At 36.5% G+C, this 22,633-nt stretch overlaps 1 protein-coding gene across 1 annotated transcript in view; it reads left to right on the top strand.

Annotated features, from left to right (window-relative positions):
- RP2 (RP2 activator of ARL3 GTPase) overlaps window positions 1–22,633 on the top strand; it is a 46,365-nt gene that overhangs the window by 17,993 nt on the left and 5,739 nt on the right. Inside the window, exons 2-3 of the mRNA XM_061409876.1 lie at window positions 325–990; window positions 6,180–6,294. Of these exons, the coding sequence (XP_061265860.1) occupies window positions 325–990; window positions 6,180–6,294 (781 nt within the window). The remainder of the gene's footprint in view (window positions 1–324; window positions 991–6,179; window positions 6,295–22,633) is intronic.

The raw sequence follows: 22,633 nt of genomic DNA on the forward strand, positions 1-22,633 counted from the left end.
GAAGGAGCCAGGAGTGTGTAGACCCCAGCTGGGGAGAGTAAAGGTGACTGATTCCAGTTTTCTGTGTGTCCTTAGCTCTGTACTTGCTTGTATCCCTGCTGGCAAAGAGAGCAGGCCTCTCCGTGTCCACGATCCCAGGCTTTCCACTTGTGTATTCCAAGGCTGGCAAACCTTGGAGCCTCTGGGCTCTGACACTAGACAGTGATCATTAGCTGGCTTGAGTCTCTGTTCTGGCATTTAAAAAAAAATTGTTCCTGACACCTAATAGACAATGTTTGCTGAATAATGTTAATAATACTGAAGGTCTGTGTTTTGTTCCTACAGGTTGATCTGAAAGACTACATGTTCAGTGGACTGAAGGATGTAACAGTAGGTCGCTTACCTGGGAAAGTGGCAGGACAACAATTTCTCATTCAAGACTGTGAGAACTGTAACATCTATATTTTTGATCATTCTGCTACCGTTACTATTGATGACTGTACTAATTGTGTCATTTTTCTGGGACCCGTGAAAGGCAGCGTGTTTTTCCGGAATTGCAGAGATTGTAAGTGCGCATTAGCCTGCCAACAGTTTCGTGTGCGGGACTGTAGAAAGCTGGAAGTCTTCTTGTGCTGCGCCACTCAGCCCATTATTGAGTCTTCCACGAATATCAAGTTTAGCTGTTTTCAATGGTATTACCCTGAATTAGCTTTCCAGTTCAAAGATGCTGGGCTCAGTATCTTCAATAATACCTGGAGTAGCATTCATGACTTTACACCTGTGTCAGGAGAACACAACTGGAGCCTTCTTCCAGAAGATGCTGTCGTTCAGGACCATGTTCCTCTACCTACTACCGAAGAGCTCAAAGCTGTCCGCGTTTCCACAGAAGCGAGTAGAAGTATCGTTCCAGTGTCCCGGGGTCAGAGACAGAAGAGCAGTGATGAGTCATGCTTAGTGGTATTATTTGCTGGTGATTATACTATAGCAAATGCCAGAAAACTAATTGATGAGGTAAGGAGAAGAGAGAGAACCAAAACAGACATACACCTATATAGGAACAAACCACTTCCTGGAGAATATCCATTCTTTTCAAATTGGCTATTAGAAATACAGGCAATCCTTAAATTATAGTCCTCTGCCCACTATGGATTTATCTGAAGTTAGGCCTCAAATACTTTCCCAAAGAAACTTTAAAAACATAATTCAATTCTGGAAGCATCCATTAAGCACTCATTATGTGGAAGTTACTGTTACCATATTTCATTGATTATAGGATATGTCTTTATTTTCCAGTTTTGCTTCTCAGAAATGCGTCTTACAATTGATGGAAGTTTAGAGCTGATGAAATGTAATATATGCTGTGAGGAGAGATACACAAACAAAATTATCTGCCCTCAAATAATTTCCATTCTTTATCACAGTAGTACTACAAAGTGAAGCATGACCTTTTATAATTACTTACTGGGGAAATTTATCTGGAGTTTTTAATTGTTTAGGGTGTGAGAAAGACATTTAGGAATTCAACTTTTGGAGCTTGTTTTGACTGTGAGAGCAACCTCCACATTACTTTCCTTACTTCCCTTTGCCCTATTGCCATGAAGAAGAAGTTAGTGTGATAGAATGAGGTGGCAGCTGGGACGCCAGAGGTTGTAGGCTCATGATCAGGGGCTTTTAGTGCATTCAGGAATAGAGAAGGGTTCTTTGGGTAGCAACTTTCACTTGAGAAATAAGTGGGGATCTGGAGGTTAGGGATTCCAGAAGTAGTAGTTCTTGGTTGGTGGATGCTCCAATGGGGAGGCAGCAATAGGAAGTATTGATTATCCATTAATCAAGCTTTCTTCAGAAAGTCTCTTTGAATTTGAAAATCAAACTTCCAGAAATGGAGAGGTGAACGGAAAACTCTTTTTGAATGGATTTTTTTAAAGTTGTAACACTTCTGTCAAAAAGAATGGTTTTAGGGGAAAAAAAAAACTACAAGTGACTGCTTCTCTGTAGTTTATACATTCCACAATGTAGAAAGCCCATGTCTGAAATCTTCAAAGTATATCTGAGGTCCAGTTTTCCAAACAACTGAAGCCAAGTATAATCTTAAGAATTTGATATTTTCTTTTTGATTATGCCAATCTGATAAACATGTGCTGTGGATCTGGTGAGATGTAGAAAAAGTGCTCTGGCCTTTGAGCTGTCTAATCACATGTTAATCCAATATCTGAGGTAAACATTTTCATTATACTGTATGGTGATTTTTTTTTAAAAATCTACATACATTTTTCAAAAGAAGTAATTATTCAGGTTAAACTCCTTTTTGGTTGATAGTTCAAAGAGAACATAAAGAATGTATAATATGTTTAAAGAAAAAAAGCCATCGAAGCAAACACTGTCATTCTTCATGAGTCATCAGACATTCTTAACCTTTTAACTTGGTATCTGATATGTGAAATGACAGGTTGTGTGCACTTGAAAGTAACCTGACCAGGAAGATTTGTGTTCTTTATATAGCCTTCTGGATTACAGAATAACTGAAATAAAAATGCAACAATAACAAAAATTAAAATGATGACAATAATAATAATAGCTAACATTTATATAGTGTTTATTGTATAATATTTAAGTGAATTAACTCACTTAATTCAGAATAACCTATGAAATAGGTGCCATTGTTCCTCTTTATACAGATAAGAAATTGAGTCACAGAGAAAGTAAGTAACCAGCAAGAGGTCACTCGCTGGTAAGTAGCAGAGCCATGATTTAAATCCAGGGAGTTTGGCTTTGTAGACCATAGTCTTAACCCTTAAGCATGATACTGTTATGCTGCCTCAGAGGTAAAGGAAAGTTGATAAATGCCTGGTGGAGTAGAAATGTGACCAAAAGTGTGTGAAAGCAAAGCAGATACTACCCTCTAGCCTAGAAGGAAGAACCATGGAACTTTTTGGCTAGAGTTATCCTAACTAATTCTGAAATCACAGAATAAAGAGAACAAAAAGAAGAAAATACCAAGTACATGTGAACAGGGTATCACAACATGCTGAAAGACCAATGACTTACATATTAAGAGAGAGGTTACATAGTTTTTTTAGGAAAAAAAATGAAGCTAGAGTTCCCTGGAAAATATGTGTAGAAGCTAGTTAGTGCTGAGACGGAAAAAATAAAATGAGTCTTTCCATATCATAACACAAATGTCTTAAAACAGCTTAGACTAAAACTGTGATTGCTATCTCTGGTTTTGTTAAACTGTAGGAGTAACACAGAATTTTTTTCATACTGTTTTTATAAATTAAAGCTATTGTAATAGTTTTTTGAGATAGAAAGTATAAAACTTGGAGAGAGTAGGAAGTCTAGAAAAACTGGGTAAACCAGAAAACACATTCCATAGGAGTCAAGAGAAATTCTCATTGTTCAGTCGCTCAGTCATGTCCAACTCTTTGGGACCCCATGGACTGCAGCACACCAGGCTTCCCTGTCCTTCACCATCTCCCAGAGTTTGCTCAAATTCATGTCCATTGAGTCAGTGATGCCTCCAACCATCTCATCCTCTGTCATCCAAGATGGTTGGATGGCGTCACTGGAGCCTCAATTTTCTCATCTAAAAATCAGATTTCCTGCTGGCTCTTAACTGCATCACAGATATGCATAGGATAAATTAAAGTAAAAGTAGTTTGAGTTGTTTGGAAGTAACCACGTGCATACGTGCTCAGTCATGTCCGACTCTTTGTGACCCATAGACTGTAACCCACCAGACTCCTCTGTCCATGAAATTGTCCAGACAAGAACACTGGAGTGGGTTGCCATTTATTCCTTTAGGGGATCTTCCAACCCAGGGATCGAACCCACGTCTCCTACTTCTGCATTGGCAGGCAAGTTCTTTACGACTGCACCATCTGGGAAGTAAAGTATTGGATAATTTAAGTTGGGTAGTTACTGCTACTTTCAAGTCTTTAAAAGTAGAATTTTCATGAAACAGTTTCTTCACATGTCTGCAGTGAAACATCAAACTAGATATACTAGTTTCATAGTTCATTATTTGTTTTTAGGTAATGGTATTTTGAATTAATCATCTTATTTTTTGTCAGTTTATGTGTCTGACTATAAAATGAGAGGTAATGAGCAGTCTAGGGAATTAGAAACAGATGTCGGATTGTTTCTGATATTTTAAGTAACTTTGCAGTCATCGTCTGGCAGTGATGTTTATGTAATTTTCTTCTACTTTTTTAATGGGTGTTTCTTTTTATTTCTGAGGCAGCATTGAGGGCTCTGAAAAAGGATTTGAGTTTGAATCCAATTTGATGAAATAGTATGGGATAATGTAGCCATAGAATGAAATACTATCAAACATTAAAACTGATTTTATAGTAGAATAGTTGGAAAATGTTTACAACTAAGTGAAAATTTGTAGAATATTATGTATCTGATTTTTTTAAGTAGATAAGTCTGGAAAGTTATATATACTAAAATGTTAATAGTTGTGGTTCTTCTTAGGAAGTGGATTAAGATCAGGGTTTTCTTTTTTTGTTTTTAGTTCTATGGATTTTACATAAAACCTGTATTATTTCTGTAATGGAACAAAAACTGGAAGGGTAAAAGGAAGTATACCAGGACTTCCCTGATGAAGTGGTCCAGTGGTTAAGACTCTGAGTTTCCACTTCAGGGGGCATGGGTTTGATCCCTGGTTAGGGAACTTTTAAGATCCCACAGGCCATGTGGCATGGCCCAGAAAAGAAGGTGTACCTATTATAGCAGTGACATCCTTGAGTAGTGGCAGTTTGGTCAATATTTCTTTGTTTCTGTTTTTTTCTTAATATTCTATATTGAGCTTATTTGTTACTTTTATGATTAAAAATTTCAATAGGCTTTAATTGGCTGAGTCACTTTGCATTTTTTAAAAATCTATTTATTTTTAATTGAAGGATAATTGCTTTACAGAATTTTGTTGTTTTCTGTCAAACCTCAATGAGAATCAGCCATAGGTATACATATATCCCCTCCCTTTTGAACCTTCCTCCCATCTCCCTCCCCATCCCACCCCAGTAAGTTGATACAGAACCCCATTTGAGTTTCCTGAGACATACAGCAAATTCCCATTGACTATCTATTTTACATATGGTAATGTAAGTTTCCATGTTACTCTCTCCATAATTGTGCATTTTAAAAAACTATTTTCATAATTATCTTAAAAATTAATGTGTACTCATTTTATATATGACTGAACAGTCCTATTCCTAAATATTTGCCCAAGATGGATGAAAATTATTATCACACAATAAACTGTGTTTGCATGTTTAAAAAAAATATGTACTTACTGTAAAGAACTATAGAAATAGAGTAGAAATAAGCTTTTTATGCTGAACCTTGAATTATCTTTGTAGGAATAGTTTTTAATTTATTTAGTCTGTAATCACATTTGAGCAAACCCAGGGAGATAGTTAAGGACAAGGAAGCCTGGCGTGCTGCAGTCCATGGGCTTGCAAACATGGTTATGACTTAGCAACTGAACAACAGCAGTCAGATTACTTGGATTCAAATCACAGCTCTGTCACTTAATAGTTGTGTGATCACGGGCAGATGTCTTACCCACTCTGTGCTTTAATTTCTCATCTGTAAAATGAGAGTAATAATAGTATCTGTCTTGTAAGAGGGTTAAACATGTTATACATATAGAATACATAAAACTGCCTGGCACATAGTAAGTGCTCCATAAACATAATCTATCATTGTTGTGCTAGACTATGTAAATTTGAATCATGGTTTTTAAAATTAACATTATTATATAAGCTTCCCCCATTATTATTTGTTATATTTAATGAACTATGGTATTTTATCATGTGAACATACCATAATTTACTTAACCATTCTCCTCTCATTGGACATTTGTGCTATCACCAAACTAAAGCTTATATTTGTTAGTTTCAGTCAAAAAAAATTTTAAATAATGCTTAAAATTTTGAGGGCTAATTTATGTTTCTTTGGCTCTTAATTGTAACAGTAAGCATAGCAGTACTCATTCTTAACCAGAACCATGCATCTGGAAGGAAGAATCTTGTGTATGTGAAAACTTGTTACAGTAAACACCCTGAATTACAGTTCTAACTAAAATGAAAATCAGAGTGCTGTGTTGCATTTTATATAGAAAAATTGTAGAATAGGAAAACATTGTTTTAGCCTCAGGTCATTTTAAAATCTGAATGAAATTTTATTTCCCACAGATGGTTGCTAAAGGCTTTTTCCTAGTTCAGACAAAGGAGGTGTCAATGAAAGCCGAAGATGCTCAAAGGGTTTTTCATGAAAAAGCACCTGACTTCCTTCCTCTTTTGAACAAAGGTACCTTCTGGATGATTGGTATATTTTTTGTGGTTATTCTTTTAAACTGCTGATTTGACTTACTCTTGCCTTTAGTATTTCTCTTAAATTGTCTTCTCTTTGTCATTTGTTTTATGTTTTTCCTGTTACCATTCAGAAATGTCAAAATTTCACATCATTCAAAATGCCATATATAATTAACTAGACATTAGTGAAGTGAAAGGTGAAAGTGTTAATCGCTAAGTCATGTCTCTTTGACCCCATGGACTATGGCCTGCCAGGCTCCTCTGTCCATGGAATTCTCCAGGCAAGAATACTGGAATGGGTTGCCATTCCCTTCTCCAGGGGTCTTCCCTACCCAAGGATCGAACCTGGGTCTTCCACATTACAGACAGATTCTTTACCATCTAAGCCACCAGGGAAGCCCCAAAGACAAATGGAAGGGACCTCATACATGTAAAGCACATGCTTTACCACTGATCTGCAACCCCCACCCTGCAACTAGACACTACGCATTAGGTTTTTTCCTTCCCCTGTTCTATCATCTTATTTCTTGAAAGTCACATTTTATTATTATGTATTTTATCATCTTTAATTATTATTTTATTATTGTTGTATTATTATACTATAGTGAGTGATCATTTCCTTCTCCCTGCCAGTTATAAAGGACTTGATAAGGATTCTTTCTGCCTTCAGTGAGTGTGCTTTGACAGTACTGGAAAAGAAATAAGAAATATAAATCAAAGGGCATACCATTCTGTGTACTTAACATGATTGATTAAGTTTCTATGCATAATTAGAATTGTTTTCCCCAGTGGGCAAATGCCACCAGTAAATTTCAGACGCTGGAAATATGTCTACAAACAGAGGAACTAGAGTTCATGTGTACTTCTGAAGTGTTGCTGTTTGTCTCCATGTATTTGAAGGTGTCCTGATTCTAGAAGACAGAGTTCATCCGTCAGAGCAGGGATGTTGTTTGCTGAAGGCTCATCAGGCTTTTCTTGACTGGCCTGAGCAAAATATATAATAATACATAATGATGATTGGATATATCCTGGAAAGGGGGCACATCTGCATTCATATGCTCTTTATGTATAAATAAGTTAAAATAAACTGCAAAAAGCTATAGGAAAATATTGGAGGATTGTTAGGATAATCTTAATAACTAATGCTGGGTGTGATTCAGTCCTTAAGTATTAATACAATATATTTTATATACTTTTGTGATTCCTCTGGTAGTACCATAGACTGTCTCTAACCAGTGTATGAATCTATCCTAGATTATATATAGGAAATTATGACCTGGCTCCTTTGATGCAGCCTTATTGATACAGGAACATTCTGATGGAACCTGGAAAATAAATCTTTAAACCCTTAGCAGCTTTAAGAAAATTCAATCAAATAATAAGTGTAATAGACATATAAAAGTGTGAGGATTAGGGATGAAGTGGGCATATGAATAGACCTAAATTAATGATTTATATGCTTGTGTAATGTTAGTGAAGTGGTTTCATAGAATTGCTCTAACACAACCATAGTATGTGTTTTTAAGTCACATAACATTCCACATGGAAGAAGTGTTCTGTTCCTACAAAAAGTAGAACTCAAACTAATGGACAGATGTTTTAAGAATTTCAGCAAAGCAATATATAAACAGCTTTTAAAATCAGAGATGTCCATAGGAAGTAGTCAGAGACTAATGAGGCCATGTCAAAAGGTCACAGGAGTCAGTTTAAAGGAATCTCAAGGAATTTCCACTGGTCAAATTTGGGACAATTTGAGCATCAAAAGCATGATGAAGTAGGGAGTATAGGTTCAATCCCTGTTTAGGAAACTAAGATCCCACATGCCACGTGGTGTGGCCCCCCCCCAAAAAAAAAACCACAATAATGAAGGGAATTGATTTAACAACATCAGAAATCCATGCATCCATAGTGGTAATAAAAAAGAGGAGAGAGGAAATTGGCACTGGAACCATAGACCAGCATACCCAGTCATCTTGGAATCTATCTAACTGTATGGTCCTCACAGATATCATGAATGACTGCTAGATATTCCCATGATCCAGAAGCTTCCTATGTATGTGTTAGTCACTCAGTCGTGTCCAACTCTTTGTGACCCCATGGACTGTAACCCACCAGGCTCCTCTCTCCATGGAATTCTCCAGGCAAGAACACTGGAGTGGGTTGCCATTCCCTTCTCCAGGGGATCTTTCCAAGTCAGGGATTGAACCTGGGTCTCCTGCATTGCAGGCAGATTCTTTACCATGTGAGCCACCAGGAAAGCACTCTTCCATTAGCTTGAAATGACCAGTTCTCCAGGACCCCAAATGGTCTCACAGTAATAATCAGTTTCTCATCTAGGTAATCACAAACAAATCATCTGTTTAAAATTTGTTTTTATAATCTGAGGAATATCTCTATAAAATTCATCAGCCCATGCTTTTTATCTAATTTGTAAAATCAATAGTATTCAATATATTCAGTTAATAAATGTGCATTAAGCACCTGGAGAAGGGAATGGCAACTCCAGTATTCTTGCCTGGAGAATTCCATGGACAGAGGAGCCTGGCGGGCTACAGCCCATGGGGTCACAAAAAGTCAGACACAACTGAGCGAATAACACACACACACACAAGCATCAAACAAAAGGGTGGGCAGGGAGAGAGGGAATAAGGAAAGCTCTTCTGTTCTTTACAGAATACTGTGGGCTAATAAACATAGAAGGAATGATAGACTTCAGAAATCACTATTTTCCAAACCCTGATGTAATAATTAACTCAAAGGTTAACAATGAATGCTAAAACTATTGGGGTAAAAGTTGATGAGAAGTAGGATACACACATTCTAATTCAAATGGAAAGTGTGCCTTTACATCAGGGTACTTAGCATCAGTGATGGCAGAGCAACCTGGCATTGTATTTCTCCTGATGTGATGGTAATAATATACAACATCATGTGTGAAGTATTCTTGCCAAAAATATTTTGCCTGAATCTAATTGAGCCAAGATTTAGCTTCTAGTTTATAGAGAATAAAGGAAATCTGGAGACATGTTAAATGACACCATGAGGGAACAATGAGACAAATCAAAAATGGAAGACATTTTACAAGGCAATTGGCAAGGACTCTGCAGACAACACCCTTGGATAAAAACAATGGGGGACTGTTCTGGATTAAACGAAACCTATATGCAGGTAAGGAAGCAACAATTAGAACTGGACATGGAACAACAGACGGGTTCCAAATAGGAAAAGGAGTACATCAAGGCTGTATATTGTCACCTTGCTTATTTAACTTATATGCAGAGTACATCATGAGAAACGCTGGGCTGGATGAAGCACAAGCTGGAATCAAGATTGCCGGGAGAAATATCAATAACCTCAGATATGCAGATGACACCACCCTTATGGCAGAAAGGGAAGAGGAACTGAAGGGCTTCTTGATGAAAGTGAAAGAGCAGAGTGAAAAAGTTGACTTAAAGCTCAACATTCAGAAAACGAAGATCATGGCAGCTGGTCCCATCACTTCATGGCAGATAGATGGGGAAACAGTGGAAACAGTGTCAGATTTTATTTTTTTGGGCTCCAAAATCACTGCAGATGGTGATTGCAGCCATGTATTTAAAAGACGCTTACTCCTTGGAAGGAAAGTTATGACCAACCTAGATAGCATATTGAAAAGCAGAGATATTACTTTGCCAACAAAGGTCCATCTAGTCAAGGCTATGGTTTTTCCAGTAGTCACGTATGGTTGTGAGAGTTGGACTGTGAAGAAAGCTGAGTGCTGAAGAATTGATGTTTTTGAACTGTGGTGTTGGAGAAGACTCTTTGAGAGTCCCCTGGACTGCAAGGAGATCCAACCAGTCCATCCTAAAGGAGATCAGTCCTGGGTGTTCATTGGAAGGACTGATGCTAAAGCTGAAACTCCAATACTTTGGCCACCTGATGCAAAGAGTTGACTCATTGGAAAAGACTCTGATGCTGGGAAGGATTGGGGGCAGGAGGAGAAGGGGACGACAGAGGATGAGATGGCTGGATGGCATCACCAACTCGATGGACATGAGTTTGAGTGAACTCTGGGAGTTGGTGATGGACAGGGAGAGCTGGCGTGCTGTGATTCATGGGGTCGCAAAGAATCGGACACGACTGAGCAACTGAACTGAACGGAACAACTAAATGAAAGGAATGAACCTTAATTGGATTTTGGATTAGGGTGGGGTGAACTCTAAAGTTTTAAAAGTCATTTTGGGGACAACTGGGGAATTTTGAAGATGATATTATGGAATTATTGTTGTAGCCTTAAGTATGATAATAGTATTGTGGTCATTTATATAGGAGATGCATGCTGAAGTGTTATGATATCTACTATTTTCAAATGGCTCAGCAATGCAAAGTGTGTGTTTGTGCATGTCTGTGTGCATGTGTGTGTATGTGTATAGTGTGTGGCAAAGCAAATGTGGCCAAATGTTAGCATTTGATGGGTATAGGTGAAGAGCGAGGGCTTCCCAGGTGGTGATAGTGATAAAGAACTTGCCTGCCAATTCAGGAGAGGTAAGAGACGTGAGTTCTACCCTGGGTCAGGAAGATCCCCTGGAGGAGGGCATGGCAACCCACTCCAGTATTCTTTCCTTGAGAATCCCACGGACAGAGGAGCCTGGTAGGCTATGGTCCATAGGGTTGCAAAGAGTTGGACACGACTGAAGCGACTTAACATGAATGCAAGCGAAGAGCAAATGGATGTTTGTCATTCTTCCAACTTTTCTATAATATCTGGAATTTTTCAAAATAAAAGTTGGGCAAAAGTTTTAAGCTGCCAGTAGTGCATTGATTGACATGGAATAATGAACAGGCTGTCCGTGGAGATATTCCTGTAGGTATTGGAGGCATTGGGTCTTTATGTAAAAGTGGCCATCAGACATTCTAAGGAGAGTTTTTCAACCTCACCAGTATTTGATATTTTTAGATAATTCTTTGCTGTGATGGGTTGTTGTGTACATTATAGGATGTTTAGCAACATCCTTGGCCTCTACTGACTAGATGCCAGTAGCACACTGCCCCAATTATGGCAACCAAAAACGTTTCCAGACATTGCCAAATGCCCCTTCGGGGGCTAAATTGCCCCCAGTTGCAAACCACTGTTCTGAGAGGGGAGGGGAGTGGACTTACCCTTTGGAAAATTTGCTTTTATTTCAAATAGTTTTTATTTTAGAGTCTCTAAATTTTCATCATCATTTAAAGTAGTCACAGTTATTTCCTTTCTATTAATGAAGCTATTTGACAGCTTAATGAGGGAATTCATTGTGTTTTTTCATCCTGAGAATCTTTCGAATGACTGATTCTCAGAACTGCCTGGGGTACTATTAAAGATTTAAATTTCCGACTCCCACTTCAGGACTGATTCAAATATCTCTGAGATATTCCCTTGGCATCTGCATTTTACAAAGTTCCCCATATGGTTCTGATGATTAGTCAGATTTGGGTTCCTTTGTTTTAAAGGATCATTCATTCATTTATTCAGCAAACATAGATGAGATATGAGAAGTAGTAAAGGAAGAATCAGATAATATAGGGCCATGTGAGCCACTGTAGAGACTTTGGCTTCTAGTTTGAGATGAAAATCTACTAGACATTTCTATTTTTTTAAATAAACTTATATTGGAATAATTTTAGACTTTCAGAAAAGTTACAAAGGTAGTACAGAGAGTTTTACTACTTACGTTCCTCTTATGTTGACATAAGCATGGTACATTTGTCAAAACTTTACATTGGTAAAATACTCTTTATTCAAACTATAAACCTTATTCAGATTTCACTGGGTTTTTTTTCACTTATGTCCTTTTTCTGTTCCAGAATTTAATCCAAGATCCCACATTGCACTTAGTCACCATATCTCCTTAATCTCTTCTAATCTATAACAGTTCCTGAGTCTTTCCTTGTTTTTCATAACCTTGAAATATTTGAACAGTACTGGTAAATTATTGTAGAATGTCCCTCGATTTGTGTGTGTCTTAGTGTTTTCTCTGGTTATACTGGGGTTTTGAGTTTTGGAGGAGAGGTGAAGTGCCTTTCTCATCACATCACATCCCATCACACCACACCGTAGGGCACGTGATAGCAACATAACTTAACACTGGTGATGTTGCCCTTAGTGACTTGGTTCAGGTGGTATCTGCCAGGTTTCTTAAACACTGTAAAGTTCCTTTTTCCCCCTTTCTATACTCTTTGGAAGTTCTTTCTATTTTTTTTTTGGAAGTTGAATCTCTAAGAACAGTCTACACTCAAGAAGAAGGAATTAAGCATCACCTCCTAGAGAGAGGAGTATCTACATACATTATTTGGAATTCTATATGAAAGATTTGTCCCTTCTCTCCCATTTATTTATTTAGTCATTTATGTCTGTCAGTAGGGACTCACAGATATGTATTTTATTCTTTGGGTTATAGTCCAATACTGTCAAATTGTTCCAATTTTACCCTTTGGGAGCTCTTTTAGGTTAATTCCTCTGTCTCTTTGACATGCCTTTTATTTCCTTTTTTGGCATTATTGTGTTGGCTAGGTCTTGTTGTGTAAACTAGTGAAAAGAGGACATGTCTGCCATGTTTCTGATCTCAGGATAAAATGTGTTCAGTCTCACCATTAGGAATGATGTTAGTTACAGATTTTTTTCATATATACCTTTTATTAGACTGAGGGAGTTTCATTCTATTCCTGGTTTGTTAAGTTTTTATCACGCATGGATATTGAATTTTGCTAAATTCTTTTTCTGCATTTATTGAAATGACCATATTTTTTTTTAATTATTGAGTCATTTAATCTGGTCAGTGACTTTTGTTAATTTTGAATGTCTTACCAGCCGTATATTCCTGAGATGTATGCCCTTGGTCATGATGTTTTATCCCTTTCATATATTGCTGGATCCAATTTGCTAATTGAGAATTTTTACATTTTTGTTCATGAAGCATATTGTGTCTGTCATTTTCTTTTCTTGTAGTATCTTTGTCTTGCTTTGATATTAGGGTAATGCTGGCCTCATAAAATGATTTGAGAAGTATCCTTCTACTTCTGTCATCTTGGAGAGATTATAGAGAATTAGTATCATTTTTTTCCTTAAATGTCTGGTCGAATTTGCCAGCAAAACCATCTGGGCCTGAAGACTTGAGGGGAAGATTTGTAGCTATACATTTAATTAATTTATTTATATATTACATATAGAGCTCTTCAAGATATATTTTTCATCTTGGGTGAGTTTTGATAGTTTTTGTCTTTGGGGGAATTATTTCATTTCATCTGAGTTATCAAATATATAGGTGTAGAATTTATAGTATTTCCTTATTCTTATTAATGTATGCAGAATCAGTAGCGATGTCCTTATACTCCTATTGGTGATTTGAGGCTTCTCCCTCTCCATTGGCCTTGATAGAGTTTATCACTTTCGTTGATAATTTCAAAGAAAGAACTCCTTGTTTTATTGATTTTCTCTATTTCTCTTTTAAGTTTCATTGGTTTCTGCTCAATGCTTATTTACTTTTTATTTGCTTTAGGTTTGATTTGCTCTTCTTTCTCTAGTTTCTTAAGGTTTTAGTTTGCATTACTAGTTTCATCTTTTCTAATAGAGTAATTCTCGTTATTCACAGTAAATATGTTCTATAAAGTTGCTGTGAATATTGAATCAGTGAGTACTGTACTGCTATTCCTAGGAGAAATGTAGGGCTAGGTTCCTGTAAGTCTCTGGTCACAGCATTTCTTTCAACCAATCAGTATAACCTTGTTGTATGTGTGTTTCTGTTTAAAACCCTCATTTAGTATATTTTTTTGATTCATTAACATTGAACTCACAGCCAACAGCACTATAACTTGTACCTGAATGAAGCTTATCTGTTAATAACAGATATTTTCTCTGTAAGGCACTTCACAGATTTCCTAAGCTTAAGAACATTAGACCGTACTTGAGCACTACATTTGAAGGCCATTTTAAATACCAATATTACCAACAAAATGTATAAAAATGTGGTACTAAATGGACTGTGAAAAAGCCACTTGTTTACAGAATGAATGCTTAAACAAGAAGGCAGAGCATCACTTTGTTCAAATTTACCTTGGAGCATGGATGTGAGGCATTTCATATTTTTTGCCACTTTGTATATGTCTATGAATGACCATGAAAAAAGTGCAAGTATTGATATTAGGTAAAATATTTTGCCTGTTTGGTAAAATAAATTTTACCAAGTAAGCAATTAGCAAATAAGGAACCTGCAAATAATGAAGATTGACTGTATATGTATTTTGTGTTAGAAATTTTCCTTTAAGTGCTGCTGTAGTTGCATCCTGCCAATTTTGATATGATTTATTTTCATTTAACTCAGGGTTTGGCAAAGTATGGCCTACTGTATATTTTGTAAATGAAGTTTTATCAGAGCACAACCACACTTGTTTATTTATTAGGTTTTGCTGCTACATCTCTGCTGCAGAGATGATTAGTTGTGGCAAACATTGTATTTAGACACTAAGCCTAAAATGTTTCCCATCTGGCACTTTACAGAAAATGTGTGCTGACCCCTGATGTAGTAGTTTCCCTTGAGACTTTCCATTTGATCCATGGATTATTTAGAAGTATAATGTTTATTTTCCAAATATTTGAGAGATTGTCCAGATATGTTGCTATTACTGATTTCTAGATTAATGATCTTATGGTCTGAAAATGCACGTTGTATGATTTCTATTTTCTTTAAAAAGTTAAGGTTCTTCCTAGTCTGTGTGCATGTGAGAAGAATGTATAATCTGCTTTCGTTTCATGAAATGTTATGTAAATGTCCACTAGATTGGTTTGGTTAATGGTGCTATTCAGGTCATCTGTATCCTTACTGATTTTCTGCTTATTTGTTCTATAAATTAAAGAGAGAAGAGTGTCAAAGTCTTCAACTATAATTGTGCATTTGTCTATTTCTTTTTTCAAATCCTATCAGATTTTGCCTTATGAATTTTGAAACTCTGTTTTTAGGTGCATACACATCTAGAATTACGTCTTCTTAAAGAATCCTTTATCATTATGTAATGTCCCTCTTTGTCTCTGATAATCTTCCTTGTTCTGAAATCTGCTTCGTCTGAAATACATCTACTGCAGCTTTTGTTTGCTCATCATATATTTTTATCCATTTTCTTTTAACTATCAAAATCTGTGTATCTAAAATGAATTTTTTGTAGACAGCGTATAGTGTGTTCTTGCTTTTCAATCCAATCTGACAGTCTCTGTCTTTTAACTGCTGTGTTTACACCATTCATATTGAAAGAGATTGTTATAGTTGGATTAACATCTACATCTTGCTAGCTGCTTTCTGTTCCACTTGTTCTTTGTTTTTTTGTTAACTCTTTTTCTGTTAAATTGGGTATTTTTTAATAAAACCTATTGATTGATTTATTTATACTTCTTTTCCTAAGTCTTCTTTAATGGTCACCTTTGGTTTTACAGTATACATATTTAAATAATTTATCCAGTATTCTTGGGCTTCCCTTGTGACTCAGCTGAAAGAATCCACCTGCAATACGGGAGACCTGGGTTTGATCCCTGGGTTGGGAAGATCCCCTGGAGAAGGGAAAGGCTACTCACCCCAGTATTCTGGCCTGGAGAATTCCATGGACTGTATAGTCCATGGGATCACAAAGAGTCAGACACGACTGAGTGACTTTCACTTTCACTTTATAATAGTACTGTACCACATGGCTTGTAGTTTATAAGGACCTAATAACATCATATTCTCAAATCTTCCTTCCTATCCTTGTGTCATTGCTATATGTTTTACTATTATATATGCCGCCGCTGCTGCTGTTGCTGCTAAGTCGCTTCAGTAGTGTCCAACTCTTTGCAATCCCATGGACTGTAGCCTACCAGGCTCCTCCGCCCATGGGATTTTCCAGGCAAGAGTACTGGAGTGGGTTGCCATTGCCTTCTCCATTATATATGCTACAAACACCTAATGCATTGTTTACATTATTAAACTGTCAGTTATTTTTTTCTTTTTCTCAAGGATTTTAATAGACATTCAAGAACACATTCAATTTATCAGAAGTTGTCCCTCTACAAGAGTTGTCTGCTGTTAATCCCCTAACCACAGAAACACTTCTGGGCATCTAATATCTTTTCAGCAGGAACAAGAAATAAGGTTGCAAGATTATTGTAGTCACTCAGGAGAGAAATATTGTCCAGTAAGTCCATTATCATGGGAAGAGGTGGAGAGAAGGGAACAAATTCTAGATATGTTTTGATCGTTTGTACATAATATCACATATAAAGGCCTTATTTCTATGACTTATATACACTGCTAATCAGCAAAGAGAATCCAAAAGTCCAATAAAAAGAAGCAGTGGATATGAAGCATTCACAGTACAAGTAAGTGAGGAACTCAACATCCTTCATTATTAGAGAAACGTAAAATAAAAGGAATATGTAAAATATCCTTCAGTGGGAAAAAATGGAGGTACTTAAGAGTGTGATCTCAGTGTTGAATAACTATACTCTTTATTTCATTTTTTTAAGTTTTAAAAAATATTTATTTATTTTTGGCTGCACTACGTCTTTGTTGCTACACAAGGGCTTTCTCCAGTTCTGGTGAGCGGGGGCTACTCTCTAGTTGCAGCGTCAGGACTTCTCATTGCAGGGGTTTCTCTTGTTGCAGAGCACATACACTAGGCACACGAGCTCAGTTGCCTTGCGGCATGTGGGATCTTCCTGGTCCAGGAATCAAACTGGTGTCCTCTGCATGGTTGCAAGACAGATTCTTAACGACTGGACCACCAGGGAGGCCCTTTATTTCAGTTTTAAAGAAAGCTATGGAAGAAAAAGTTTTTATTTTTCTTTTTTATAGTCATCCTACTGTTTTAAACTTTTTACCATGGTTATTTCTAAATATTTTCATTTACCATTTGTTTGTTTCTCATGTCATTTATGCAGGAGAATAAATGATTTTCTCCTTTTTTGATAATACAAGCTTCAACACAAGTGTAATGAAAGTTCTGGACAAGCCTTATTCACAATCTTAGAAATGAAGTAGCATTGTTTCCTCCATTTCTTCTTCTTCTTACTCCTCTTCTCTTCTTTTCTCCTTTTCCCCCTCACTATTCCTCCTTCTCCACAGTTGCCAGCATTTCCTACTGGTTTTCTCTGTTTTGTTCCTCTTCTTTCTTTTTTACTGCCCTTCTCTTCCTCCCTTCTCCCTGAATTTTGCATTATTTCTCTTTCACAGATTCTTACATGACTTCAAGAGAGCTTCTCAATAAAAGAGGGAATCAGTGTGATATATGAACTATTCTTCTCAAAGACTATTAGTCAAATATTCTTTTTTAACTTTGGAAAAAAATTCTTTAACAGTTACCATGCACTCCTAACTATAATCTTTCTTTATAAAAAATGAAATTAACAATTGATAGTAAGCTCTCTGTACATCTTTTCTGAAATAATTTTCAAATTATTGAAATAAATGTAAAATGTCATTTTCAGAATCCTTTTTAGAAAGTGTTTTCCTAAGTAGAGAGAGACAAATTGAGTCCCCTGATGATCTTGGCATTCTGCCTTGAGACAGTTGCAGACTTAAGTTTCAAGAAAAGTGATACCAGGAAAACCTGATGGTATCCTTCAATTGAAAGGAATAAGATCAGTTTCTCTGGGTGTAGGCAGATGGGTTTTATAGGAAATAACAGTGAGGAGCAGCTTTACAAAGAAATAGCTCTAAATTTCTGTTTAGAGTTCTGTCTTAATTCTGTTGTTGAGTATTAAGCTATTACCCTACCCTATGTGTAGGATAAAACCAAGTTTCTTCTGCAGTTCTTCTTTTTCATGTTCACTGTCCTCAAGTTTTTCTGCAGTTCTTTTTCATGTTCATTGTCCTCAGGTTCTTTCTGCAGTTCTTCTTTTTCACATTCATTGTCCTTCTGTGGTACAAATTGATCCATATTGGTGAGAATTGGAACCTTAAGTGTCAACAAGGGACTTCCCTGGTGGCCCAGTGGCCAAGATTCCACACTCCCAATGTAGGGGGCCTGGGTTTGATTCCTGGGCAGGGAATGAGATCTATGTGCCACAATTTAGAGTTCACATGCTGCAACTAAGACCCAGAGCAGCCAAGTAAATAAATAAATTTCTTTTTAATATTTTATTTTATTTATTTATTTTTTTTTATTATTTGCAGAGGGAAATTTTATTTTTTCATTTGTTCCAGGATTATGTGTAGCATTTAGTGGTCATGGCTCTCCCTCAATCTGAACAGCGTTTCAGTCTTTGTCTTTGGTGACGACGTTTTTTAAAGAGTTGTCTGAGGAGACTATACAAATAGCTGAGGAAAGAAGAGAAGCTATAGACAAAGGAGAAAGGGAAAGATATACCCAACTGAAGGCAGACTTTCAGAGAACACCAAGGAGAGATAACAAGCCCTTCTTAAATGAACAATGCAAAGAAATTTAGTTCCGTTCAGTTCAGTTCATTTTAGTTGCTCAGTCATATCCAACTCTTTCAGACCCCATGGACTGCAGCACACCAGGCCTTTCTGTCCATCACTAACTCCTGGAGCCTACTCGAACTCATGTCCATTGAGCCAGTGACGCCATCCAACCATCTCATCCTCTGTCGTCCCCTTCTCTTCCTGCCTTCAATCTTTCCCAGCATCAGGGCCTTTTCAAATGAATCAGTTCTTCGCATCAGGTGGCCAAAGTATTGGAGTTTCAGCTCAACATCAATCCTTCCAATGAATATTCAGGACTGATTGCCTTTAGGATGGACTGGTTGGATCTCCCTGAAGTCCAAGGCACTCTCAATAGTCTTCTCCAACACCATGGTTCAAAAGCATCAATTTTTCAGGGCTCAGTTTTCTTTATAGCCCAATTCTCACATCCATACATAACTAGTGGAAAAATCATAGCTTTGACTAGATGGACCTTTGTTGGCAAAGTAATGTCTCTGCTTTTTAATATGCTATCTAGGTTGGTCATAGCTTTTCTTCCAAGGAGCAAGCATCTTTTAATTTCATAGCTACAGTCACCATCTGCAGTGATTTTGGAGCCTTAAGTGCCAACTAGAAAAATATATCCACAACCTAAATGTTAAGAGTTGTGTTTTATTTGGGTGGAAAATTTTAGGAGTTCAAGCCTGGGAGACAGCATCTCAGGTAATCCTGAGACAACTGCTCCCTAAACTGTCCATTATTTTTAGAACAATTAAAAATAAGAAAAGTATAGACATATTTTACTGGAGGTTTTAGAGCATAGGAATGCCATGGTCCCTTTAAAATGTAGCCTTTATCATTCTGGTTACTCTAAGAGAAAAACGGAGAGACCAGCTGGGAGGCTGTTGCTGTAATCTAACTGAAACGTGATAATGGCTTGTTCCAAGGTCATGTTAAATAACATAGAGTTCATTAGATAGGATATCCAGAAATCATTTTTGTTTACTTCAGAGTCTCACATTTTTTTCATGACAGTTCAAATATTTAGATTTAAAGCTATTGCAAGCTATTTGATAAGACAGTCACATTAAAACACTAAAAACATGACCAGTGATGTTCTTGACCCCATAATTCAGTTTGAAATAATCACTTGAAGTAATCACTTTGAAGTAATTGTAGTCCTCGTCATTAGATGACTAGAGATGACTGCTGCTGCTGCTAAGTCGCTTCAGTCGTGTCGGACTCTGTGCAACCCCATAGACGGTAGCCCACCAGGCTCCCCGTCCCTGGGATTCTCCAGGCAAGAACACTGGAGTAGGTTGCCATTTCCTTCTCCAATGCATGAAAGTGAAAAGTGAAAGTGAAGTTGCTTAGTCGTGTCCGACTCTTAGCGACCCCATGGGCTGCAGCCTACCAGGCTCCTCTGTCCATGGGATTTTCCAGGCAAGAGTACTGGAGTGGGGTTCCATTGCCTTCTCCAGAGATGACTAGAACTGCTTAAAAACGGCATTGTTGGTGGTGTAGTTTTTTTAAATCTAGGGTAATGCACACATGTTAATCAAAATTGATACACTTATCCACCTTTTTGGTTAATGTTTCTTTGTTGGCAAATTAAGTCACTTATCAGAAGTTCTTAATGTTCTATTCAAAGGATAGCAACCAAGTTACATACTTGGATAATTCTATCAAAACTGTATTTCCAAATTCTAGATTTTATTGTCTTTGTAGAATACAGGAACTTTCAGTAATAAATGTCTGACTTTATATATATATAGTGTGTATATATATTATACATATAATATTTATATATATAATATATGTGTGTATATATGTATCTATATATATATGTATCTTTTAGTGATCCTGAATAAAAGCATATTCCATTCTATCCTAATTAAAACTTTCCATTCTCTGCAAAACTGGAAACCCTACATTATCAACTTTTTTCTTTTTAGTTCAATATTTATTCAGTTTAAAATGTATTTTTAAACTTTTTTTTGCAAACTTCTATATGTACTATCTCTACTCTAAAGTAGCTTCCAATGATTCCATGTGTACCCATACCCCAGTTTTATCAACTTTTTGCCATACTTTTAAAAATAATCTATATTCTTTTCTGCTGAAGTATTTTAATCAAGTTTTGATATGTCCTGTCATTTCATCCCTAAATATTTCAGTATGTGTGTCCTAAACAAAATGAAGTTAAAAATGACTGTTTTCTTTTTAAATAAAGATATAATTTATATACTACACAAATGTTCTCCTAAGTGGTATGTATTATCACATCCAACACGATTAACAATTTCTTAATATCTACTGACTAGTCCATATTCAAATTTCCCTAATTGTCTAAAAACGTTCTTTATATATTTTTATGATTAATTTGATCCAGATCTAAAATTGGCCTCCTTACTCACTGGATATGGTTGTTTTGTATCTTATATCACTCTTAACCAGAAACAGGTGTTCCCCGTCCCCTGTTTGTTTCATGCCTTTGTCTTGTAAAAGAAACCTGGTCAATTGTCCCATAGTATGCATGGGTTTGTTTAATTTGTCCTTCTGTAGTTCTTGTGGATTAAAAGTTAAATCAAAGCCTTGTTTACACTCAGGTTTAAGGAGTTTTTTGGGGGGTGGAGGGTAAGAATATTTCACAGGTTGTACTCTTTTCTGTAATGAGAAGGCACATAATGTTTGATTGTTGTACTTCTAGTGATGCTAAGATTCTTAGGCTCAGGTGGTGACAATCTTTTTATTGTAGTTTCCAGTCAGTCTTCCCTGTGGGATACTAAAGCCATTGATGATTGTTGCCTGATCCAGTTATTTTATTAACAGTTTCAAAATGATCATTTTCTAATTGTGTCACTACCTCTGCATTTATTAATGGATATTAACAGAACTTCTTATGCACTGAGATATTTGACTAACTTGAAATATGCTTCATATCAGAAATGCAAAGTAAATAAAGGAAAAATCATTAAACATCAATTTTCAGAGTAAAAAGTTGGTGCCCTAGCAACCTTCAGTGGTGTCCAATGAATTTTGTTTGTTTGTGTCTTTTTTGAATGTTATTATGAGCTCATGACTTTATGTATTCAGTATGTTTTAATAAATTGCCATCATTATTCCTTCTGATCTCACTATGTATCATCTTTGGCCATTAGTAGCCTATTCAAGCTGGCTTCTATATCCTTTTGATAAAACCCTATTGGTCTTTGATAGCCTGATTGTTTTTTGGCTCAACAAGATATTCCAGGTTGATCTTACTCATTTCTTGCCTCAGACATAGACTCATCCTTTTTTTTTCTGAGAAAATATTCCTCAGTTATCTTCTTTACTCAGCACCTATCTTAATCTACATACTGTGATGCTGCCAAAAGTCAAACTTGTTCACTGTATCTAATTGTAGAGTTGACTGTGACATAGCCTGTCTTTTCTGTATTTGTTGTCTGTATTAAATCACAAGCCCTTTTCTCTCCTTCTTGTGCCTTGTTCTGAGGCACATGTCTACATTCATTTTAGTATTTCATTCCTTAATACTTCATTATTCTCCCTTGTTCCATATGGTTTAATAGATTTATGTCTTTTTTTCAAGAAATTTGTAATTTCCTGGAGGTCAGAACTTCTACATTACTGGGAGATAAAGAGCAAATCTATTAGGAATATAACTGAAAAAATTGAATTGACTTGAAAGGCTTGTTTTGTTTGGCTGACTTATGGCCATGTTTGCCAATAACTTGACACCAGTAGTGCCAGTGCTACATTTAGATCCCCGCCCAAACTGAATCACTAATCTTTACACCAGAATTTCAAGTACAGGTGGTTTAAAAGTAATCAAATTAAGTATGGAAAAGGAGGCACAAATGTTCTATCCAGAGAATTATAAAATAAAATTTGTTCTTTGGTTCTAGAATATAGTTTTATGGTACATTCAAG

This window comes from Bos javanicus, chromosome X, assembly GCF_032452875.1.
Source record: "Bos javanicus breed banteng chromosome X, ARS-OSU_banteng_1.0, whole genome shotgun sequence".
Taxonomy (NCBI): Eukaryota; Metazoa; Chordata; class Mammalia; order Artiodactyla; family Bovidae; genus Bos; species Bos javanicus.